General features: G+C 38.4%; 1 protein-coding gene and 1 non-coding gene across 5 annotated transcripts in view; one reads left to right on the top strand and one right to left on the bottom strand.

Moving 5' to 3' along the window:
• The window catches only part of PSIP1 (PC4 and SFRS1 interacting protein 1), a 35,556-nt gene extending 18,770 nt beyond the window's left edge, over nucleotides 1-16,786 (top strand). For 2 of the 4 annotated variants that reach the window (XM_010725673.2, XM_019610479.2), the window contains exons 6-15: nucleotides 265-388; nucleotides 2,096-2,171; nucleotides 2,794-3,019; nucleotides 3,657-3,775; nucleotides 6,059-6,114; nucleotides 7,827-7,897; nucleotides 10,583-10,684; nucleotides 10,874-11,093; nucleotides 13,743-13,854; nucleotides 16,030-16,786. In XM_010725673.2, the coding sequence (XP_010723975.1) occupies nucleotides 265-388; nucleotides 2,096-2,171; nucleotides 2,794-3,019; nucleotides 3,657-3,775; nucleotides 6,059-6,114; nucleotides 7,827-7,897; nucleotides 10,583-10,684; nucleotides 10,874-11,093; nucleotides 13,743-13,854; nucleotides 16,030-16,093 (1,170 nt within the window). In that variant the 3' untranslated portion in view covers nucleotides 16,094-16,786. The other 2 variants (XR_002109903.2, XM_019610478.2) reach the window with 2 other exon arrangements.
• The window catches only part of LOC104915032, a 9,224-nt gene continuing 4,651 nt past the window's right edge, over nucleotides 15,864-20,436 (bottom strand). Inside the window, exon 4 of the transcript XR_004162195.1 lies at nucleotides 15,864-15,947. This is a non-coding gene — a transcript (uncharacterized LOC104915032). The remainder of the gene's footprint in view (nucleotides 15,948-20,436) is intronic.

Below are 20,436 nucleotides of genomic sequence, written 5' to 3'. Positions count from 1 at the left end.
TTTGGGGGTTTTTTTCTTCATTTTCTGACAATAAATGGGCTGGTTCGGGCTGTCTGAAACATTACGTAGTTATAGTAAGTAGTTATGGAATGGAGAACATGAAGCAAATGATTATTAAGTATAATCTACTACAAAATTTGGATTTTTTTTTTACTTAGAAACAATAGAGTAATAATGAATGCATTTAAAAACTGTTGTCCGAGAAAGTAGTTGAGAAGGTGGTGCTCTGTGTTTTTCATTTGGGAAATATATTCTTTAAACTAGGCTGAAAAACAAGGTGAAGCTGAGGAAACAGCAGTAGTGGCAACAGCAGCAGTGGTAGCAGCAGCAGCAGCAACTCCTGTGACTGTATCTCCAAAAGTAAGCCCTAAAAGAGGAAGACCAGCAGGTAATCATAAAAGAATAATGTTTTGTCATGCTGAAATACCTTAATATAAGGTATTTTATACCTTAAAGAGGGTTTACTGTATCTTTCCTGTAAACTAATACAGAGTATAGATACCATTAATTGTAAAGAGAAAATATATCTCAAACTTACGAATTTAGGACGTAAATGGATTTAAATTGTGAGCATTAGTACTCTGAGTAAGGCTTACTGTTTTGGGGTAGGAGAGTCACCTTCAGAAAGATATTCTTCGTAGAACACTCATAAAAATAGACTGCAATAAGATTCCTCTGCGCATTGTTGATTTATGAAGGTTTCTGTACTTACAGAAAGCTATAGAATACTAAAATTTTTGTTAGAACATCCTTAAAGCATGAGTAAGAGAACTGAGGGAAGACTGTGCCTGTAGGTGGAGCTGAGAGAATAATAAAAGCAAGCAGAGAGCAGGAGAGACTTGTTCAATTAAATACATAAATCAATCTGTATAGATTGACAGTAAAAGGAAATGAAAATTCAGCTACTTTATTTTAAACTCTATAATTTGAAACATTTACTTAAAATTCTGCTGTCATTGTTTTTTGTTTTTCTTTCAAGGTAGCAATGATCTGATTTATTTGAATTTCTGTGCTGAGCTTGTAGATACTGTAGATATTCTTGAACTGACTATAATACTGTTTTTGTAGCAATACATTGCCTGAATGTCTAGTCTGGGAAACAATAGTTTATACTCATCTGTATCTACTGACAGCATAAAAATAGCTTGCAGGAAGTACAGCCACAGTTAAACTGACTTAATTGCATTTATCTTGGAAGCTATGAAGAAATTAAGTATCGCTCTAGTCCACAATTTCGTTATATTACTAAATGTACTTTTCAAATATTTGCAGTTGTTTTTGTCTTAAAACATATTGCCTCTACTCCCTACTGTCTTAAGAGCAGGAATCTTTAAGAGATGCTTTTGACACTGGTATAAAATTACCTTATCCCAAGATGTACTAGGAAGCATTTTCTTATGCTGATATGGTACATGCATCTCTTACTTAATAGTCCTCAAGACTGACACCAGCAGGAATTTAGACACTAACATTTCCTAGCCACATGCTTACTGTGATCGGACAGACAACTTCAGCAAATTAAAAGCAGTGTACTAAGTGTTTTTGTTTGACGGAATCCGAAGGGCATAAGTGCCAAGAAGGCAGAAGGCAGACTATTTGTCTTGCTATAAAAATGTGGTGAACCGCAAAGTTTTCCTGTATACTTAGGCATGGTGTTAGAACATCTTGAAAGTAGTTTGCTAGCAAGAAAATTAAGAGGAACTCTGGGATGTACCTAAAATTACTGATGGTAAACAGATGGCATGTAAATATGGACAGGAAGTGACTGCTTCTAGCTTATTTCTGGTCTTCCCCACTTCAGCTTATTTGTTTCACGTTGTGTAACTAATACAAGTCCTAAACACATCGCATAGAAAGTGGAAGAATTGATAGTTTGGACCTGTCATTGAAAAATCAGTAATGTATGGAATAACTTAAGTTTTCTGAGATTTTGGTTAAAGCCTCGTACTCTTGCCATTTCATGTAATAACTATCTGGATCCTTTGAAATTTGTAAAATATCAATATTCTGAGAGTAGCTTCTGACTAACAATCTTTCCTCGTAGACAGGGAATAGATAGTGGCTGTGGACTAACAAATCATTTTCCTTACTCTAGCTTCTGAAGTAAAAGTTCCAAAACCGAGAGGGAGACCCAAGTTGGTGAAGCCATCTTGTCTTTCTGAAAGTGACCTGTGAGTAATTTGTTTTTATATAAAGTTTCTTAACTATTAACAACATTGTTCCTTGCTAAGACTTCATAGTTCTTACTTCTTAAATTCAAACTTCTCTCCTGACAGTATGATGAATTCCAGCCCTGTCTGCTGCTTAAATTTCTTTTTTTTACCTTCCTTTTTACTTGCACAAAGCCCCTAGTGATTCTCATAACTGAAGGAAAAGTTCAGCATTAGCATAATCTTCAGTAGGTTATCAAATGTACTTCAGCGTATGTAGCCTGAAATAATACAATTTAAAATATTAAAGTGTTTCCAGTTTGAAATATTCCTTGCTCTTGCATGCCAATGCAAGTAGAGAACTTTGTCCATTGGCTTTTGGATTTTGGGTCTATGTACACATTTTCTGCTTCATTAAGACCTCCATATTATTAATACTTTATTCTTTTGTTTTGTGCAGGTAATGGACTAATTTTAGAAAAAGGCTTGAGTGTTTCTGGAAAGTCATTAAATGAACTGAGTGAATTAACTTAAATATTCTGTAGTTAAAAAAAAAGAAAAACACCTTCCTGAATTAAGACAATGTGATTGTTTTTTAAACTCACTGTTGATATCTGATGTCTAAATACTGTTCATCTGTCAGTGTTAATGAGGAGGAGAAAGGAAAGAAAAAAGGACCAGATGAGAAGCCTAAAAAACAAGTGAAGAAGGATGAGGAAGGTCAGAAAGAAGAGGAAAAACCAAAGAAGGAACATGATAAAAAAGATGGAAAGAAAGAGGCTGAACCAAAAAGGAAAAATGCTGCAAAACTGGGTTCTGCATCAGCTTCTGATTCTGAAGATGAGGGGGGAGAAGAAGAAGGTGACAAGGTATAATTTGGCTTTTCAGATCCATATATTATAAAAGAAAGTTGTATCACTGAAGATGGTTCTTGATGTTAATGCCAGACCTTTATGAAAATTGGAACCTTGTGGTTCGCTGATATAAAGATGCAAAACAAAAGCTGTAGAACTTCTTTCTGTTAGATAGGTTCTTCAGGAACTTCTTGGGTATTTTTTTTAATAAAATCTTTTCTTGAAGATGGATTTAATTTTTCTTTTTCGTGATGCAGAGGTTTGTTTTTTTGTTTTTTGTTTTTTTGGGTGCATCTAAGAGAATACTTGGCTTGAAATAAGTTTTTGAAAGCCTTAACGTCATCCTAGTCATCTCAGTTTCTTCACTTTTGTGGTATTCAAGATAATTTCTTCTTACTGGAGAAGGAAGAAGGGAGGAAGGACTAATAAAATCCAGAGATGACGGTATTAGAAGGCATCGTACTTAGTTGCACAGAAAGCCAGTTCTTGTCAGGTTGTTCCATGAACAGTTGCTGTAGACTAGTTCTGTGTGTGTAGGCAAGTTTAGTGTAGGCAGGTGTATATGACTCTTGAGTTAACGATTTAGTAGTCCTTCCTTTCAGTAAACTAAACAGGTCTTTTCTCTTTCCAATCCTAAAAACACAAAAAACAGAAGAAAAAAGGGGGAAGAAGCTTTCAGTCAACTCATAGAAGAAACATCATGAGAGGCCAGCATGAGAAAGAGGGGACAGAAAGAAAACGTAAGCAAGAGGAACAGGGAGAAAGTGAACTGTGAGTATTTGTTGAAAGGATGTCTTAAGCTTGTGTGAATACTTTGAAACTAGGAAGAGAAAATGATACCTGTTAAAAAAAAAAAAAAACATGCTGGTTTGTTCTGTTATTTTTTTTTCCCATCTGCCTGTTTTTTGGTCTGTTTTAATTTTCAGTGGAGAGAGTGATAAGCCCTTGTAAATCAGTATGTACAAGTCTGGGCAGATGAGAAGAATTGAACCTAGAAATAAAGTGATGTTAATTTTCCAGTCAGTTAGAGCTTCTATCAGATGACAGCTCCTGCATTCTGTTTAGACTATACATGTGAAAAGGGAAGCAAAATAGCTGCTCTGAATGTTTATCTTGAAGACATTTGATTAAGAGTGGTAGGATCTGTTAATCCATGTTCATAGATTATTTTTTTAGTCACATCGTGGAGTGTGTAGGGATTCCTGGAAAACATTTCCTTCTCTGTCTGGCAGCTGGAGCACACACTATCAGACAAAACAAGGGAAAAATAATTATTATTCTGCTCTGGCACTGCAAAGCCAGTTGACTGATACTAAGAGTACTCTGCAATGTTCAGAAGATAAATTATCACAAATGAATCAAGCCTAAGAGTGAAGAGAAGATCCTGCCATGAACTCGAGGGGAGGGGGCAGGCAGTAGGAAGAAATTCACTCATTCTCAAGACCTGTTCTCAAATGGGTGAAGAAGCTATCACTTCAAAAGATGATGTTCCCATCACCACAGTTGGTGGGAGGGCAGAAGAAAAGGGGAACAAAGTAAAAACTCTGAGAAGCAGGAAGAGGATAATGGTCCACTTTGTTCATAGCTACACAGTTCTACTTTTTCTGACATACATCAACAAGATTCTAGTTTGGAGTTTTTGATCCTCCTTTGATGCCCTTTCTTTTCCTCCTGTTTCTGTCACTCCTATGGAAAACTATGTTATTTTACCTGCCCATAGGAAACCTAAGCATTTCCAACTCCAGAGATAGTAAATTGTTCTCAGCATTTCTTCTTAGTATATCACTGCTTAAATCTAACATAAACTGATTTCTGTAGTCAACTGTCATGTATTTGGTTATAGTAATCAAGTCCCTAATTTTAAGTAAATTTTACATTCTGGGGGATCTATAAAGCTTGGTTTAAGAAAAATGGGAGTAGTACTTAATTTTAATGAATGCATAATGAATTGTAGCTGGTATCTAAAAGCACAAGTCTCAATAACTGATAAAAAGTAGAAGCACCTCTTTTGTGCTGTTTTAAGCTTTTCTATTAATATATGGAATATAGGCCTATCCTTCTTTGGTTATCTTTCTCATCTATTTTAGTGTACTTTTTCTCATGTCTGTTATTACTGGATTGGTATTTATGTAAGTTATAACAGTACAAAAAGCATTGCCTGTGCTACCAGTTGAAGTAAAATAGTCTTTTATACATTCAAGTGGTTGTCTGCAACTTGATGGAGTATGAAAGGAAACACAAGATGTAGATTTGAAGATTTTTATGGATGCATGCTGATATTTATTCATGGCATACTGAAATATACAGATCATAAAATAAGGCTTTTATACCTGTCAGTAAGACAAGACTGAGAAATTCTAAATTGAAACAGGGTTAATACTTTTCTCTGAATAAATAAAAGTTACACAGCTAGCTTGAAAGATTTTTGCCTGTCTCCTCTTTTTGAGATGGAGGTAAGCTGGGACTTACAAGAACTTTGGTTTTAGTAGGGGTAATTAGAAAGAGCCAGGAATGTTTCTGTCAAGGAGATTTTAAATTATCAGTGATACATTAAAGGTCAGTTTTAGGAAACATGTACTGTAATAACTACATAAGAAAGTCACATTTGAACCAATTTAAGTAATCTTAAAATAAATTAACTGTAATCTTTCCCTATAGCAATGTTAAACAGTAGTGTAATTCTTCTTTTTTTTTTTTTTGTCGTCTTCAGTATTTTTTCCTCTATAGATAAGCTTTGTTCAGTGCCACTTCCCCAACTTTTTACATGCAACTAAAACAGTGCAGTTTACAAATGTTACTTGTTTCTCTAAACTTTCAGTATTCTGCTTTTGGGGAACACTGAGATTTAACAGCAGTATAATGTCAAAGTAAAAATAGAAATCATTTATTTCAGTCTTTGAAAAGTAGGGTTTAGGGTTTAGCTCGTTTTTTGCATGCTAATGTTTTGAGTTACTATCTCTGTAGAACATAGCATCTCATCTAAAACGTGGAGGGAAAAGAGACTGAAGAGCAGACTTTTACAGCATTGTAAAAACACTTTAACATTTTTGATAGGCAGAGTAAAGAAGAAGGCAAGAAAACAGAAGTTAAGAAGATGGAGAAGAAGAGAGGTTAGTTTAAAGAAGCTAAACAGAATATTGTGGGTCATCTTGAACTCTGACAAGGACTGCTTGGATGAGATAATTACTGCTAAGGGTGAAGTTGGGGTCTCAGTCCAAATGGTTTGATCTATGACTTTCTCCTTCAGATCTGTATGACAGTGCATTCATGTTCTTCTGTGTTGTTTCTTAAGTGCATTAGAATAGTTCTCTGCTATTCTTGTTTTACTATTATTCAATATTTAAAATATTTTTTCAGATGATTTCTTCTATTGGTGAACGAGAACTTCTACTTCCTTGAGTTGAATAATTTCCATTTTTCCTATAACACAGTAACTGGGACTTCTTTGAGTATTTAGATATTACCTTTTACTGAGCAAGAGGCTTGCTAAGCAAGAGGCTTGTTTTTCCTAAGCAAGAGGCTTAGATTCAGATTACTGTGGTCTTGCCTACTAACCCACAGTTGCAAACTGACCTTCATCAGGATAAGACATTCCTTTTTTAGTACTCCTGTTTTTAAGAGCAATTCAAACGACTAGCTGCAGCTTGTATTACATGTTGCTCCAAAAGTAATGCCTCCTATTTATTTCCATGGAGAAAGAGCAAGAACACTATTTGATAGAGCAAACTATCAGCAAAAATACACTATTTTTCAACATGGCCACCATCATCAGCTATGCATTTTTTTTACCAGTGATGAACAATAGTCTGCATGCCTATCTGGAATGTGGCTGAAACACACCACTGCCACCACCTCACTGTGCTCACATCCACTGTTTGTCTCTGTAAATGTTCAGCAAGCATCAGTGGATGTCATTGGGTGCCATTTTCTCCACATGGAGGAACTCAGTGATACATGTTTGCTTCCTCCACACTTTCAAGTCAGACACCACTTTGTCAGACTGCTCCTCTTCTGCCATCTGTCACACAGCAATAACATGTAAGAGAATATTGTTGGGAACATTCAGCCTCTACTGCCATACACCAACATCCATCTCTGGCATTGTAGGCCAACATAATAAAATAGGAGGCATTACTTCCAGGGCAGCCCTTGTATGGGCACGGACTGCAAGCAGTTCCACTTTTGGCAGGGAGGAGGAAATAGTTATCCAAACTCATCCAAGATTGGCTGGATTTAAATTCTTATTGCCTGCAATGTACTTCAAAACATGTACCACTACATATGGGTTAAAAGAAACAAGAAAAAAAAAAGCATTCAGCACACAAAATTGGACATGAATGCTTCTCTTTCCAACCTGTTGAGCAGCCACAGGCCACTTTATTTGCTTAGACTTGTGTTTTCAATATGTTCAACTTGCAAAAAACAAATGCAGTAATATCCAGATTTCCTGCCAGTAGAAGTTCTCAGAATTAGTAGTTGTTAATACTTACTGAAGCTTACTTTTAATCTGACAGAGGATGGTATCCCAAAAGTGAAACTGAAAATTATTTTCAACTCATAACTGCGAAGGTGAAAACTACATAGGTTGCTACTTGTGTCCAATTTAAAAAAAAAAAAACAAAAAACCTGTAAACTTTATTTCAAATCACATCCATAAATAAATATATCACAGGGGTTATGTGTGCATGGTTATCTGAAGTGGGCTGCTTGTCCATTTTTCTGCCTTCTCCATGATATTCAGATTTGTATTAAGGTTTCTACAAACACAAGCTTGACGAGATGAGATTATCAAATATTCATGCATACTATTTTTAATCTTCAGAAACATCAATGGATTCTAGGCTTCAGAGGATACATGCAGAGATTAAAAACTCCCTGAAAATTGATAATCTTGTAAGTATCTGTATCTTTTAACTTACATGTAAAATTCCAATTAATTGGCATACGTGTTTGTTTTTAATTACTATTCTGAGAATTAAAGGATTCTTTTTCACTTTGAAAGAGAACTGCGCTCTTTAAATGGGGTTGCTGTAGGTCTTAAAATATAGAGCCAGCAAGTAAAATCAGTTTTTTTTAAAAATAAAAAAAAATTGATAATAAGGTACCTCCCAGAAACATTTATAGAGTTCTGACAAGTGAGCTGTCTGCGCTAGCTCAGCCTGAGCTATGCAGGAGCACCAGGAGGCAGTGAGTGTTGTAGTTGGAGGACTCCTTGGTACAAGGGATGGATACCATTATCTGCTTTTCTAACTCGTCGTTTGCTGCTTCTTGGGAGCTCTAGATTTGGAACACTGCTGACAGATGGCTGAGGCTTGTCTGACTCTAAGGTTATGTATTAACGGCTGCTGTTTTTCCATGTTGGGCACCAGTGTTACAGCCAAGAGAGATTTAAAAGTGTCAGGCGTGTCTGTGTGGCTTTGAGAGTGATGGTTAAGTGCATGGGGACCCAGGAGGTAGTCTATCCTCATAATGAGGGGAAGGGGCCTGTGAAGGAATGGATTGATTCTGTGAATTAGCACTTAGTTCTGGAGTTGATGTAAGCAACAGATTTGGTTGCTCTGATGATGGGAACTATATGAAGGTCAAGGAATCCAAGAGTCAAGAGGATCCACCTGAATAACGGGGAAGTTATTACTGTCAATGGCTAGCTAAGCTGGTTAAAAAAAATTAAAACCATAAACAGCAGTGAAAGAAAAAGTGAAGAAATGATGTAACAGGATGGGAATAAATAATGGAGGGTGAAGCGGACAGAAGTGACCTGGTAGTGATGTCATTTTAGTACTGTTTTGCTGATTTATAAGTACATGAACAGAAATGAGGGAGTGCCAACAACACATTATGAAGAAGGCTCTCCATTTTTTGGTATGGTTAGAGCGACTGGGTGCCTCTCTGAAGTGTATGCAGGCTAATGCATATGCACTGGGGAATTAAGAATTAAATATCTGCAGTTGTTGGTCTGTGATGTTGGGATCACAGAAATTTGTTGGAATAGTTCATGGGACTGAAATGTTCACATGGGTGGACAGAGGCTTTTGTGGAAGGACAGGTGCCAGGGAGACAAGACCGGAAATGTCTGGGAGAGACTAGTAGGACTTGGGATCTCTTTGCTGAGACTGATAAGACAACTAAGAAATTACAGTCAAGATCAGTAGCTGGATATCTATCCAGCTAGATAAATGAGCATGATAGTGACAAAGAATCTGCTGCAGATCATCAAATGAGGAAGCACAGAGTGGATTCTTGAGGAAAGACCACCCTGACATCTAATGGAGCTCAACGCATGGTTTATGTAACCATCCAATAATTTCTGGAGTGTGAGAATTACCTGACATAGGATCAGTGAATTGAGAAGACATCTTTGTAGACCTGATTCCTAGTGAAGGAACTAATCAGGTACAAAGATTGAGGACTATCTTGGCTGCAGTGACTATGAGATGGTGGAGTTCAGGATCCTGGGAAAAGAGAGCATGACAAAAAGGATCAAAGCTGTGGACTCAAGAGAGCAGACTTTGGTCTATGAAAGGACCTGCTTGGAAGAATCCCTTGAGAGCCCTTCCAGGAGAGAAAAGGGGAACAAGAGATCTAACTGATTTGCAGGAATTGGCCTCCTTAAAATTGGTCCATCTTGCTGAGCAAGAACATGAGTAAATGGGGCAGGAAGGCAGCATGAATGAAAAAGTTGCTGCTGACTAAACTCAGACACAAAAAGCAAATATACAGGAAGTGAAAACAGGAACAAGTGACCGGGTGGGAATATGCAGATACTGTCCCAGCATAGGTGGCTGGGCTTTTAGGAAAGCCCAAATCTACCTGGAATAGAATTTGTGGAGTGAAACACAGGCTTCATCGTGTACATCACCAGCAAAAAGTAGTCTGTACAGTGTGGGCTTGCTGCTGAGTGGGCTAGGGAATCTATTGGAAAAAAAAAAAAAAGGCATGACAAATGTGGTCAATAGACAGAAGAAACAAATGAAAAGGAAATCAAGTGGGATTTGATGTGGAGTAAACTCAAGATTGCTGGGGATGCTGCATGTCATTGTGCATCCACTCCAGTTAGTCTTTGAAAATTCATGTGTAGGAGGAAGTTTCTGGGGACTGGAAGAAAACGTGAATATTTCTAACTGCCCTGCGTAGTGTCATTCATCAAGATTTTAACTGAATAATCTACAAAGATACAGTTCTGTCAGAGGCAGTCCACTCTGTTTTGCCTCTCAGTGGCAGGTCACTTGTGAGAAATTGTGAATGAGAAAGGCTGAATATTTGGAGAACAGCTTTAGGTAATGTAGTACTGGAATTGTAAAAGGAGCAGAAAGTTTGAGTTTGTATAATGGAAGTATGAAATTGGTTGGTTTGTTTATTTAAATAAGTTATTCAAATGACATGCTTTTGGTATGTGAATAGTACTGCTTCTTGCATTTCAACTTTTTGTGTTTGCAAGCTTGATGGTAGAGGTTGTTATAGAATTAAAAAGTAAAATTAAGAATTTTGTAAGAAATTATTTAATATGGAAGTGAATTCAACATAGTTTATGAAGAATTATTGACACTTAAGTCATCAGACTAACTTATTTATCTGCAGGATGTGAACAGGTGTATTGAGGCTCTTGATGAATTGGCATCTCTTCAGGTCTCAATGCAGCAGGCTCAGAAACACACAGAGATGATTCTGACACTCAAGAAGGTAAGATCCTGCAGTATTACTTAAGAAAATAGTACTTTAAATCCACATGTTGTGTACTATTCTCAGAGATTATAAAAGTCTGTGTTTTCCTTTCAAGTTAAAATGGGAATTTCGTCTAGCATTTGGTGAATTTTACACAAGTATTTAAGTACCTAACTGAAGCTACTTGTCTTATTGCTTTGATTTCAGATACGGAAGTTCAAAGTTAGCCAAGTTATCATGGAGAAATCTACAATGCTGTATAACAAGTTCAAGACCATGTTTCTGGTAGGAGAAGGAGATTCTGTTCTCTCTCAAGTACTAAATAAATCACTTGCAGAGCAGAAGCAGCATGAGGAAGCCAATAAAACCAAGGAGCAGTGGAAGAAAGGAACAAACAAAAAAAATGAGAAGGAAAAGGACCAAACAGGTAAGTGTTTTCAGTTTCTTGTAATATTAGAAATCCATATTAGCCAATATTGAGATAAACAGTGTTCTGTATTTTTCCTCATGTAGCAAGGCGGTGCAGTAGAGGTTCTTTTTGTAGATCTCTAACTTGAAGCAAAATGAGTTGCCACTTCATATTTAAACCTAAAGTTACACTCCTCAAGAATTTATTCCAAACAACCTCTCCTGTAATTCCAAAGCAAAACATGTAGTCATCACAAAAATTGAAGTCAAAGCAGGATTTGTAACTTTACAGTAATAGAGCCTATACTTAAAATCATTAAGATTGGAAAGGCCACTAAGATCATTGAGTCTAGCAATCAACCCATGCCTGTGACTGCTCTAAACAGTGTCCAGAAGTGCAGGCAATACCTAGAGCTGTGGCATGGTCGACAGGCGTGGCAGGGTTTGGTGTTGCCCAGCCCAGTTCCACTCACTTTGGCCTGCTTCAGGCTGGCTCTGCAGTGCTCACCTTGACTGTGCCCAGCTGTGCATGGTATAGCCTGCAGAGCTTGCTGCAGCAGCAGTGAGCTGCCAGACTCACTCCAGGTGCTCTTCTGGGAGGAGGAGATGGTGCTGACCCTAATGGGCTACAGGTGACAGAGATCACCTTAGTCAGTGTGGGAAGTTCAACAAAGACACAATCCCAAAGGTAGGACCTTCAGTATGATGAGTACCTCAAAGGGGATGTAGGTGACCAGCTATTTTGACAACATGTGAGAGCCATACTACTGTGGAGTGAGAGCCATAGTGACTGTTGCTGCCCAGGAGAAGCTCAAGGCCTTGAAGAACGAACTTCACAACCTGTGAGACACACTGCAGGTCCAGAGCATCCCAGTCCTGGTACTGGCAATCAAGGGAGACCTCTCTGCTGCCTTGGATGAGAAAGAGCTCAGTTGAGAAGATGAGCCTCTCTGCTACCCAGAATTGAGATTTGTTGCTACTCCATCTCCTGCAAAGAAAAGGAAAACATTGACATTACCCTGCAGTGGCTTATTCAGCACTTGAAGTCCAGGAGAAGTTGAGATCCCGTGGACTGCAGCTCATATTGGGATGATGCCATTGTACAAGCCCATATCCCCTTCTCCTGCTCTGTGCAGGAGATAGATGGATATTTCTAAGTGACCTCAGACTCCACTTACATTGAGGTGGAGCCTTTCTTTTTATTAAAGGAAATGTCTGACTCTGCCCTCCTTCCCTTTCCTCTCTCTCTTTTCTTCCCATTTTGGCACTGTCTGTTGTTGTCTGTGTATACAGTGTGTGTGTACTTTTATATATGTAAAACTGGTATATACGTGTGTGTGTGTGTGTGTATGCAAATATATAAAAATTAGCACTATTACACTCAGCCCTGTGAGCTGTAGGAAGGCAGTGAGCGCCCTGAGGCCAGTTGAGGTCAGCACTTGGAGGAAGATAAGGTTGGTAGTAGATAGCAGCCCCCAGGAATGGGCTGGGTAGGGCTGCAGACAGGTTCCCCAGGACTCTTCAAACCTTCCTGGGAGCCCTGTCAGAAAGGCAGCACATGGGGAGTGTGGGGAGCATGCCTCTGCTGTGTTTCTCCAGGCTTCAGCCCCCATGGGCAGAGTTTGTAGGGGCAATGTCAAAAATGTCAAATAACCCTCACCTTTTCCCCCCTCCCCCCCTCTTCCTCCCCCCACTCACTGCCCTCAGTGCTTTGCCCGCCCCTTACTCCTGTGCCCGACCTTGGCTGTATCTTACTGCATGTTCCCAGCTGTACTGCTCCATAAGGGCAATGATTTGAGGGGCTGGTGATGCTGGTGGAGAGCAAGGCTTAACCTTATCGCCTCTGCCCTAGCTGCCCCTGGAGGCTCATTATCTGCCTGATCATCTAGTTCCAACCACCTGCTGTGAGCTGATTGCCACCCACCAGCTCAGAAGGTCAGGCTGCCCAGAGCCCATCCAAACTGGCCTTGAATGCCTCCAAGCACACACAGCTTCTCTGGACAGCCTGTGCCAAGGCCTCTCCACCCTCGTAATGTCGAATTTTTTCCTAATGCGTAATCTAAATTTACATTCTTTCAGTTCAAAAATGTTACCCGTGTCCTGTTGCTACATTCTTTGATGAAGTGTTCCTCCTCATCTTTATTGTTGGCCCTCTTTAAGTACTGAAAGACTGCAGGAATGTCTCCTCAAAGCCTTCTCTTCTCCAGGTTGATCAAGCCCAAATTTTCCAGCTTCTCCTCTGTAAGGCAGGTGCTTCAGCCCTGATACCCCTGTGACCATCCCTGGACACATCCCACCAGGTCCATGTTCTTGTGCTGGGGGCCACGGAGATGAATGTGCTGCTGCAGGTGGATCTCATGAAGTACCCACCTGGAGTAGAGTGATGAACAGAATGTACTGCTGAAGAGTATTATCTCACTTACCAGAGTATATATTATTATTTGTAGCCAGGAGCCTGAAATCTCAAGGAATTTATTTCCCACCAGGGAAATTGTGATGAAACTCGTTGGTATTTGTTTGTTTTGCGTTATTTCAGCTGTTAGGCATTAAGGTGAGGGGAAAACACGTACAGTGTTGGAGTCTGAAGGTAAGAAATTATCAGGGGTTTCTTACAGCAGAGTTTTATTCGCTGCTGTACTGATTGTTTCTCTACCCTTTCATTATAAAGGTTCAAAGATTCTGAATGGAGGGCCTGAAACTCAAGACACCAACCAATCACAGCACAATGGAGAGAATGGTGAAGAAAAGAAAGATAAACATGAAGTTAGTAGTAAGAAAAAGTGAGTTAATGACTTTAATGAGCTAAGCATTTGTTCTGTTATAGTAAAATGATGCAAATAGAATATGAATAGATTGAACTCCCTGCATCATGTTAAGTTTCTTTACATTTTTTCTCAAAAATTTTTTTCAAAGAATGATGAAATTTATTTTTGAAATCATTGCTGTAGAGGAGATTGAAGAAAGTAAAATATGAGTTGCCTTCTTACGAGAAAAACAGCATGCAGTGAGACAGAGGAAGGTACTCACTTTTACTTTGAGTAGTCTAAAATATAATAAAATTACGTCTGCTTTCCTGAGCACTTCTGCACTTGTTCTCAAGGGATTCTTTTTGTCTAGCAGTATGTATTACTGCAAGTTTTCCTCTCATTACCTTTTTCATACAGTTCAGGAGGAACTGCAGTTGCCTGGCTCTTCTGGCTATATGTTTAACTGAAGCTGTAAAAATGAGCATAATATTGACAGTTTAGAGTTGGAAAAAGTAAATACGGTGTTGAAAGGTTGTTTTTCTTTTTTTTAATAATGCAAAATTGATTTTAGCTGAGAGATTCCTTTGAAATTAATGCTGTCTTTTTACACACCCTTCAGAAATGACATTTGGTTATTTTCAGCTAGTGACAAGAATCTCATATCATTTGCTTTCAACAAGCTGCGCCTTAAGGGAGTGTAATCAAGACAATGAGTGCAGGTTCCCAGCACAACTTACATAGTAAAATATGCTGCTTTAATGGGAGATGTGGAGAAAACACAGTATGGTACTAGTGAAGTGCAACATCTGAGAAATCAATAGCAAATCAGGTTAGTTGTCCAGAGAGTATATTTGTAATATTTAGAAATTAATGATTACTTAACTGGTTCCCCAAGGTACAAATTTTTTTTATTGCCTGTTCCTTTTCTTACTCCTTCCAAGCTGAGTAACACAGATCTTCCAAAGGCAAAAAAGATAATCTTAAATTTCACTTTATATTTGCTATTAGAAGAAAAAGAGGAAGAATATTTGAGTGCATGCTTGATGCTAATAACGGGCAGTAGTGGGAGAAAAAAGACTTACAGCAGCTCCTTCACAAACTTAAATAACAAACATGGATCAAGCTGCAGAATATAGTAGTTTCAAAATAAGCACCTCAGAGACCACACAACTTAAATTTTAATACTTCAGTAATTACGATTTTATATCTAGGACTTGCAAATACATATTCCATGGAGGAGCTGTTTTGGGGTCACATGTTCTGCCAATAAAGATTTGTCTCTTGAAGTGTTTGTGGTGTTTGCTATGGCCTCGAACAGCACCCTCCCCAACACTTCCTTGATCTTTCTAAACAAAGAAATCAATCATATTCTGTTTAAAACCTTGCACAGCTTCTGTTAACAAGCAATGAATATAAAACAGAACTTGTAAAACCTCTTACGAATACCCTGGATTGAGAAAAGCATCTGCATACCTCTCTCAATTCAAGAAAGCTACATAACTTGTACAGTGTTCTGTTTTTAGAAGTGAAACTTGTACTCCAAATAATGACAAATACAGGAATGTTTGAAGTGCAGTCCCCACTCCTGAATATAAGCATGTAATTGATAAACTTCTAAAGTGCAAGGCTGCATACTCAGTTCTGAATTTTGTTCCCTTCGTTAATAAGAGGCTAGACACATTCAGACCTTTCTGAATATGTATTTCAAAAATTTTGGAAGACAGAAGTTGTCTAATACTTCTGTAGTGATTTTGTACTTAACAACCAGTTTCTGTTGGTAGAATCATGTGGTGCTTCCCAAGGTTGCCTCAGCCTTGGAGCTACCAGTAAGAGCAGTAACATGTTAAATGTGCATCTTAAGTGCAGAGAAAAAAGCCAGGCTGCTTTTCCATCTGAGTTGATATGTTTGGCATTGGACTCTGCAGGATTGCCTGAAGGGAACCCAAACTGACCTCTGAATGGCTGCTCCTCCTCACTGCTCTTCATACTCATTCCTGTGGTGTCGGTTACTCTACCTTAGTTTCATGTCTGGGGACAGTCCATTTAAAAGAAGGCAAACAGTTGGTATCTGTACCTTCCTCAGCTTCCACGCTTCATCTGCTGAATTTGTCTCAATATCATTTAATCTGTATTTAAAAAAACAGGAGTAAGAAGACTTGCTTTTGGTATTTTCTCATGGTCATTAATGTTCTTTTATTGTAATTCTAGGACATGTGGTGAAGAGAAAGAGCTTGAAAAACCAGCAAAAGAATCTTCCTTTGAAAACAAATGACACCACTGGAGTTGTTTTTTTTTAATTCTAATTGAATTTGAATTGCATTTGAAATCTATAGACTGCTGAAAGTTTTAAATAATTTTATAAGCATAGTATTTTAAAATGTTTTGGGGGTTTTTTTGTTGTTTTTTTTTTAATCTTGGTTTGAAAGTATTTAAACACTTGCTAATAGTTTTGTCCAGTATTAACAGGTAACACATTTCAAAATACAGAATTTCCACTTAGGAGAGAAACTTAGAAATTCTTATGTTACAGGACTTAGAGTTGTAGTATATTTTTATCTGACTACTGTATGTTTGTCTAGTTAGTAGCAGGAAAAAGTAAATACTTTTAACTGCTTAATTGCTTCCTTTGTATAAAACCTGTCTTCCTACAATACTGACCTTTGTTTGTGCATAGTTTTTCAGCTCTTGTGGGGATATCTCTTCAGCGTGTTTTGTAGGAGCTGGAAGCAGCATTTTTATAGCTATTAAAATGTTAATGTGAAAGTTTGCTTAATCACTTTTTCTAAAGAAGTTTAGTTCTTGCAAAACTCATTGTGCCAACTTACTGCAATGTGATTTCATGGTATGCTTTTTGGTATGATAAGTATACTAGAAAGAAGTACTGTGTTTTGACCAAGGCTGTCGATGCACACTGATTGGAAAACACTGTCTTCAACCATTTCTAAAATTAAAGAATTCAAACTGATAAAGAGAGACTTGTTCTTAATACAAACTTATACCAACTAAAACATTCCTAGGAACTACACATACTTAGTTTTAGTACTGTTTCAATCCTGGGAGCTTTGCCTTGGCATTAACTTGGGGATTTCTAACTTGAATATTAACAGAAACACTGTTAAAGCATTTTACAAAAAAAAATCCTAAATGCATGGAGGGGAAGGGGATGTGTTTAAGCTAGTCTGGAAATGTTCTTAAAACACATACTTTGCCTAACATCAGACCTCAGGAAGATCTGAGGAAGACCTTGCAGGCAGCCAGAAAATAGGTAACAGAGGAAGGCCAGGTTAGAAATTGACATTACTGGCCCTAAGAATCTTCTTCAGGGTGATCAGAGAAGATGACAGTGTTCCAGGTGCACCTATCACCTGGTAGTATGTCACCTTCAAGGCAGCAACGCAGAAAGTTATTACAGCCCACTGGAAAGCAGTGTTTTCCAAACAAACACCTAAACTGCTCCTTTCAGTGAGGAAGAAAGTTTTCAGTATTCTTGTATGACAAAACAGCAGGGTAACTCAGTGAAATACAGAAAAAAGCAAATTATTTCTTGCTCTTATGTTTTTTAAATTGCCATAGTTTCTTTAGTCAACTCACCCCTTTTGTTGTTGCTGGGTTTTTTGTTGTTGTTGTGTTGTTGTGGGTTTTTTTTTGTTGTTGTTGTTGTTTTGCATGGTAATACTGAGAAGAATGATCTCATTGCTCCAGGTTTGACTGAAGCACAGCATTACAGCTATGGCAGGTCCAGCATGAGGTTGTTCTCAGCAGATGGTCACTGGCCTCTGCAGATCTTTAATGTCAGTGATATGTAGTACAACACAACAGACTATGGTTAGGAGGACAGAATAACATGGCCATAGAGGCAGATAAAAGGAAAACAGCATTCTCAGTCAGCTTCCAAATACAGGTAGTTGCTGCAGACTGGAATTTGCAGATTTCTACAAACAGTTGTCAGGACAGGTAGCTATCATTTTGGGAAACTACAGGAAGTTCCATTTTTACCCTCACAAAGTCTTTATAGAAAGATGCTAACTCCAGATAAACAGGAATACTCACACAGGCACCTCATGATTTTGACCATTTCATCAAAATTCATTTTTAACAAAAAGAGTAGCTGTATTCCACAAGTATGCCAAATCCGCCTTGCTTTCACTCTATTAGAAAGAACTGTAAATAAGGTAAGATAGATCTGTGTTTCACAACTGTTCAAGAGATGAAGAGTCTACCATGCTCCCGTTTGAAAGGGTTAACTGAGATGAAAGCAGAGATGGAGCTCCTGCACCTGCATGCTTCAAGTCACTGATGTGAAGCTCTACCCCACTCAGCTGCTTTGGCTTTCACTACCTGTCCACTGCACGTTTACAAACTATATGAAACTTGAATATTTCTCTTACCAAGATACCTGAGCAGATGGACCTTTTTGCCTACCTCAGTGTGGGGCAGCATCCTACATGGCCATCTTGCTAGCAAAGCAAAAAGTCTTTCGTCAGGAGAGAATCACCAAGACCTTTTAGAAGTGTGAAACAGATCGTAAGGGCTCACACTCCCAAATCATTAAGTATTTTAAAACTTCCTAGCAAAAAGGCAAAAAGACACAGAATTAGGTGAATGCCTTTTATTTAGTAATTCTTCCTACCTCAGAATTTTAGAGTGCCATAACTCCATGCTTTTAAGTCTGAAGTGCATTGTAAATTTCAGGAAGACCAAAAAAAAAAAAAAAGTATACTTCTAGATAAAAATTTGTTTATGCAAACAAATTAAGAAGAAAGGATAAAAAGAAAGATCAGAAGTTGTGATCTCTGAATTCTAACGGCATTTACCAATTAGCCAAAATTCTGAGCAGTGTAACAGAAATTTACCTATGAATGGACAGCTGAGTCCAGCATTAGATTTCACTCAGAGGACTCGGAAGTAAAGATTAAGTGAGGATCAGACCTGGCTGCCATGGGACAGCACCTGGGAATTAATTAAAGTATCTTTTAAAATTACAGCTTGTAACCTTTTTGTTCTGTTGTTTAATTGAATCAGTACCACAGTGACAACACTTTCTTAAAATATTTTTTTTATTAAACATGAAGAGGGCAATAAAAATCTTGAAGCCACAGTAGAATAAAAAAATAAATAAGCAACCACTTATTTGTGGTTATATACGACATTAGCAATGTCGTATATGTAATTAAAATATGTAATTAAAATAGTATCACAAGCAATTTGATAACAACAGTTGGATAAATTTTTGTACGTCTTATGCCACAGGTGTTAAAACCTGCCTTCACACACTCGACTGCACAGACTGCTGGCTGCTGCAGCCGTTCTTTCTGTGCAGAGGTGCGGACACCATCAACACTGCATCACTTCTGCCTTCCAAGAATGACTTTAAAGATTCTCATGCTGCACACCACGTTTTTCCTTTGTTGTTCGCAGACAATACTCCGTTAGTCTGCATTCAGAAGTCTTAAGTGTGTTTGTTCCATGCTAACTTATCTCTGTGACTGTAAAAGCAATCCAAAAAACTTCAAGTGCAAAGGGCTCCCTCTTCAGGGGAGGAGATGAACACATAGCTAACTCAAAAACCCTGTGGTATCATCGGTACTCAAGCTGCCTGGTGTTTTTAACAGCTAGAGCAACAGCTCCCATCAGTGTACTCCGCCAGATCCATTCTCTCTGATGTTAGTTTTAGTTGAAAATTCCAGGACTGATGTAAGAATATGCAAGAAAGTTTCCCAGTTTACTGCCTTCTGCATCATAATGAAGCATTTGAAAACATATATCACAGAAAAAAAAACAAGGATTCTCTGGTGTCAGACTTTTTCACAGAATCATAGAATTGCTCAGGTTGGAAAAGACCTTAAAGATCATCAAGTCCAACCACAACCTAACCATCCTGCCCTAACTCTAACAACTCTCTGCTAAATCATGTCCCTGAGCACCACATCCAAGCAGTTTTTAAACACATCCAGGGATGGTGACTCAACCACCTCCCTGGGGAGCCCATTCCAGTGCTTAACAGCCCTTTCCGTACAGAAGTGTTCCTGATGTCCAACATAAACTTATCCTGGCACAACTTGAGGCCATTTCCCCTCATCCTTTCACCTGTCACCAGTGAGAAGGGACCAACCCCGCTCTCACTGTAAGCACCTTTCAGATATTGGAAGAGAGCAAGAAGGTCTCCCCTCAGCCTCCTTTTCCCCAGAACTGAACAGCCTCAAATCCCACAGTCTCTCCTCATAGGGCATGTTCTCCAAGCCCTTCACCAGCCTCATTGCCCTTCTTTGGACCTGCTTCAGCACCTCAGTGTCCTTTCTGTACTGAGGTGCCCAAAAGTGAACACAGTACTTGAGGTGAGGTAATGCCGAGTACTACTTGTTGGTTAACCAACTGCAAGTTACAAAATACAGGTGTTTTCCATGCAAGTCAAATGTGACAGAGTTGGGGATGGCATCAACAAGTGTCACTAATGTTGTAACTAATCAGGCACTGCATGTATTGCACCTCCCATTTCTGGGCCTACAGCTGTTTTCCAGATTTCCCACCTATTCTGCATCTGTACAACCAACCAAACAACAAACTGTCAGGAATCTTCTGTCCAATCCATGCCCACTTAAGTCAAAATTAAAAAAA

This window comes from Meleagris gallopavo, chromosome Z (assembly GCF_000146605.3).
Source record: "Meleagris gallopavo isolate NT-WF06-2002-E0010 breed Aviagen turkey brand Nicholas breeding stock chromosome Z, Turkey_5.1, whole genome shotgun sequence".
In the NCBI taxonomy this organism is placed as follows: Eukaryota; Metazoa; Chordata; class Aves; order Galliformes; family Phasianidae; genus Meleagris; species Meleagris gallopavo.
The sequence above is the reverse complement of the archived record's forward strand: the minus strand, read 5'-3'. Positions and strand labels throughout refer to the sequence as shown.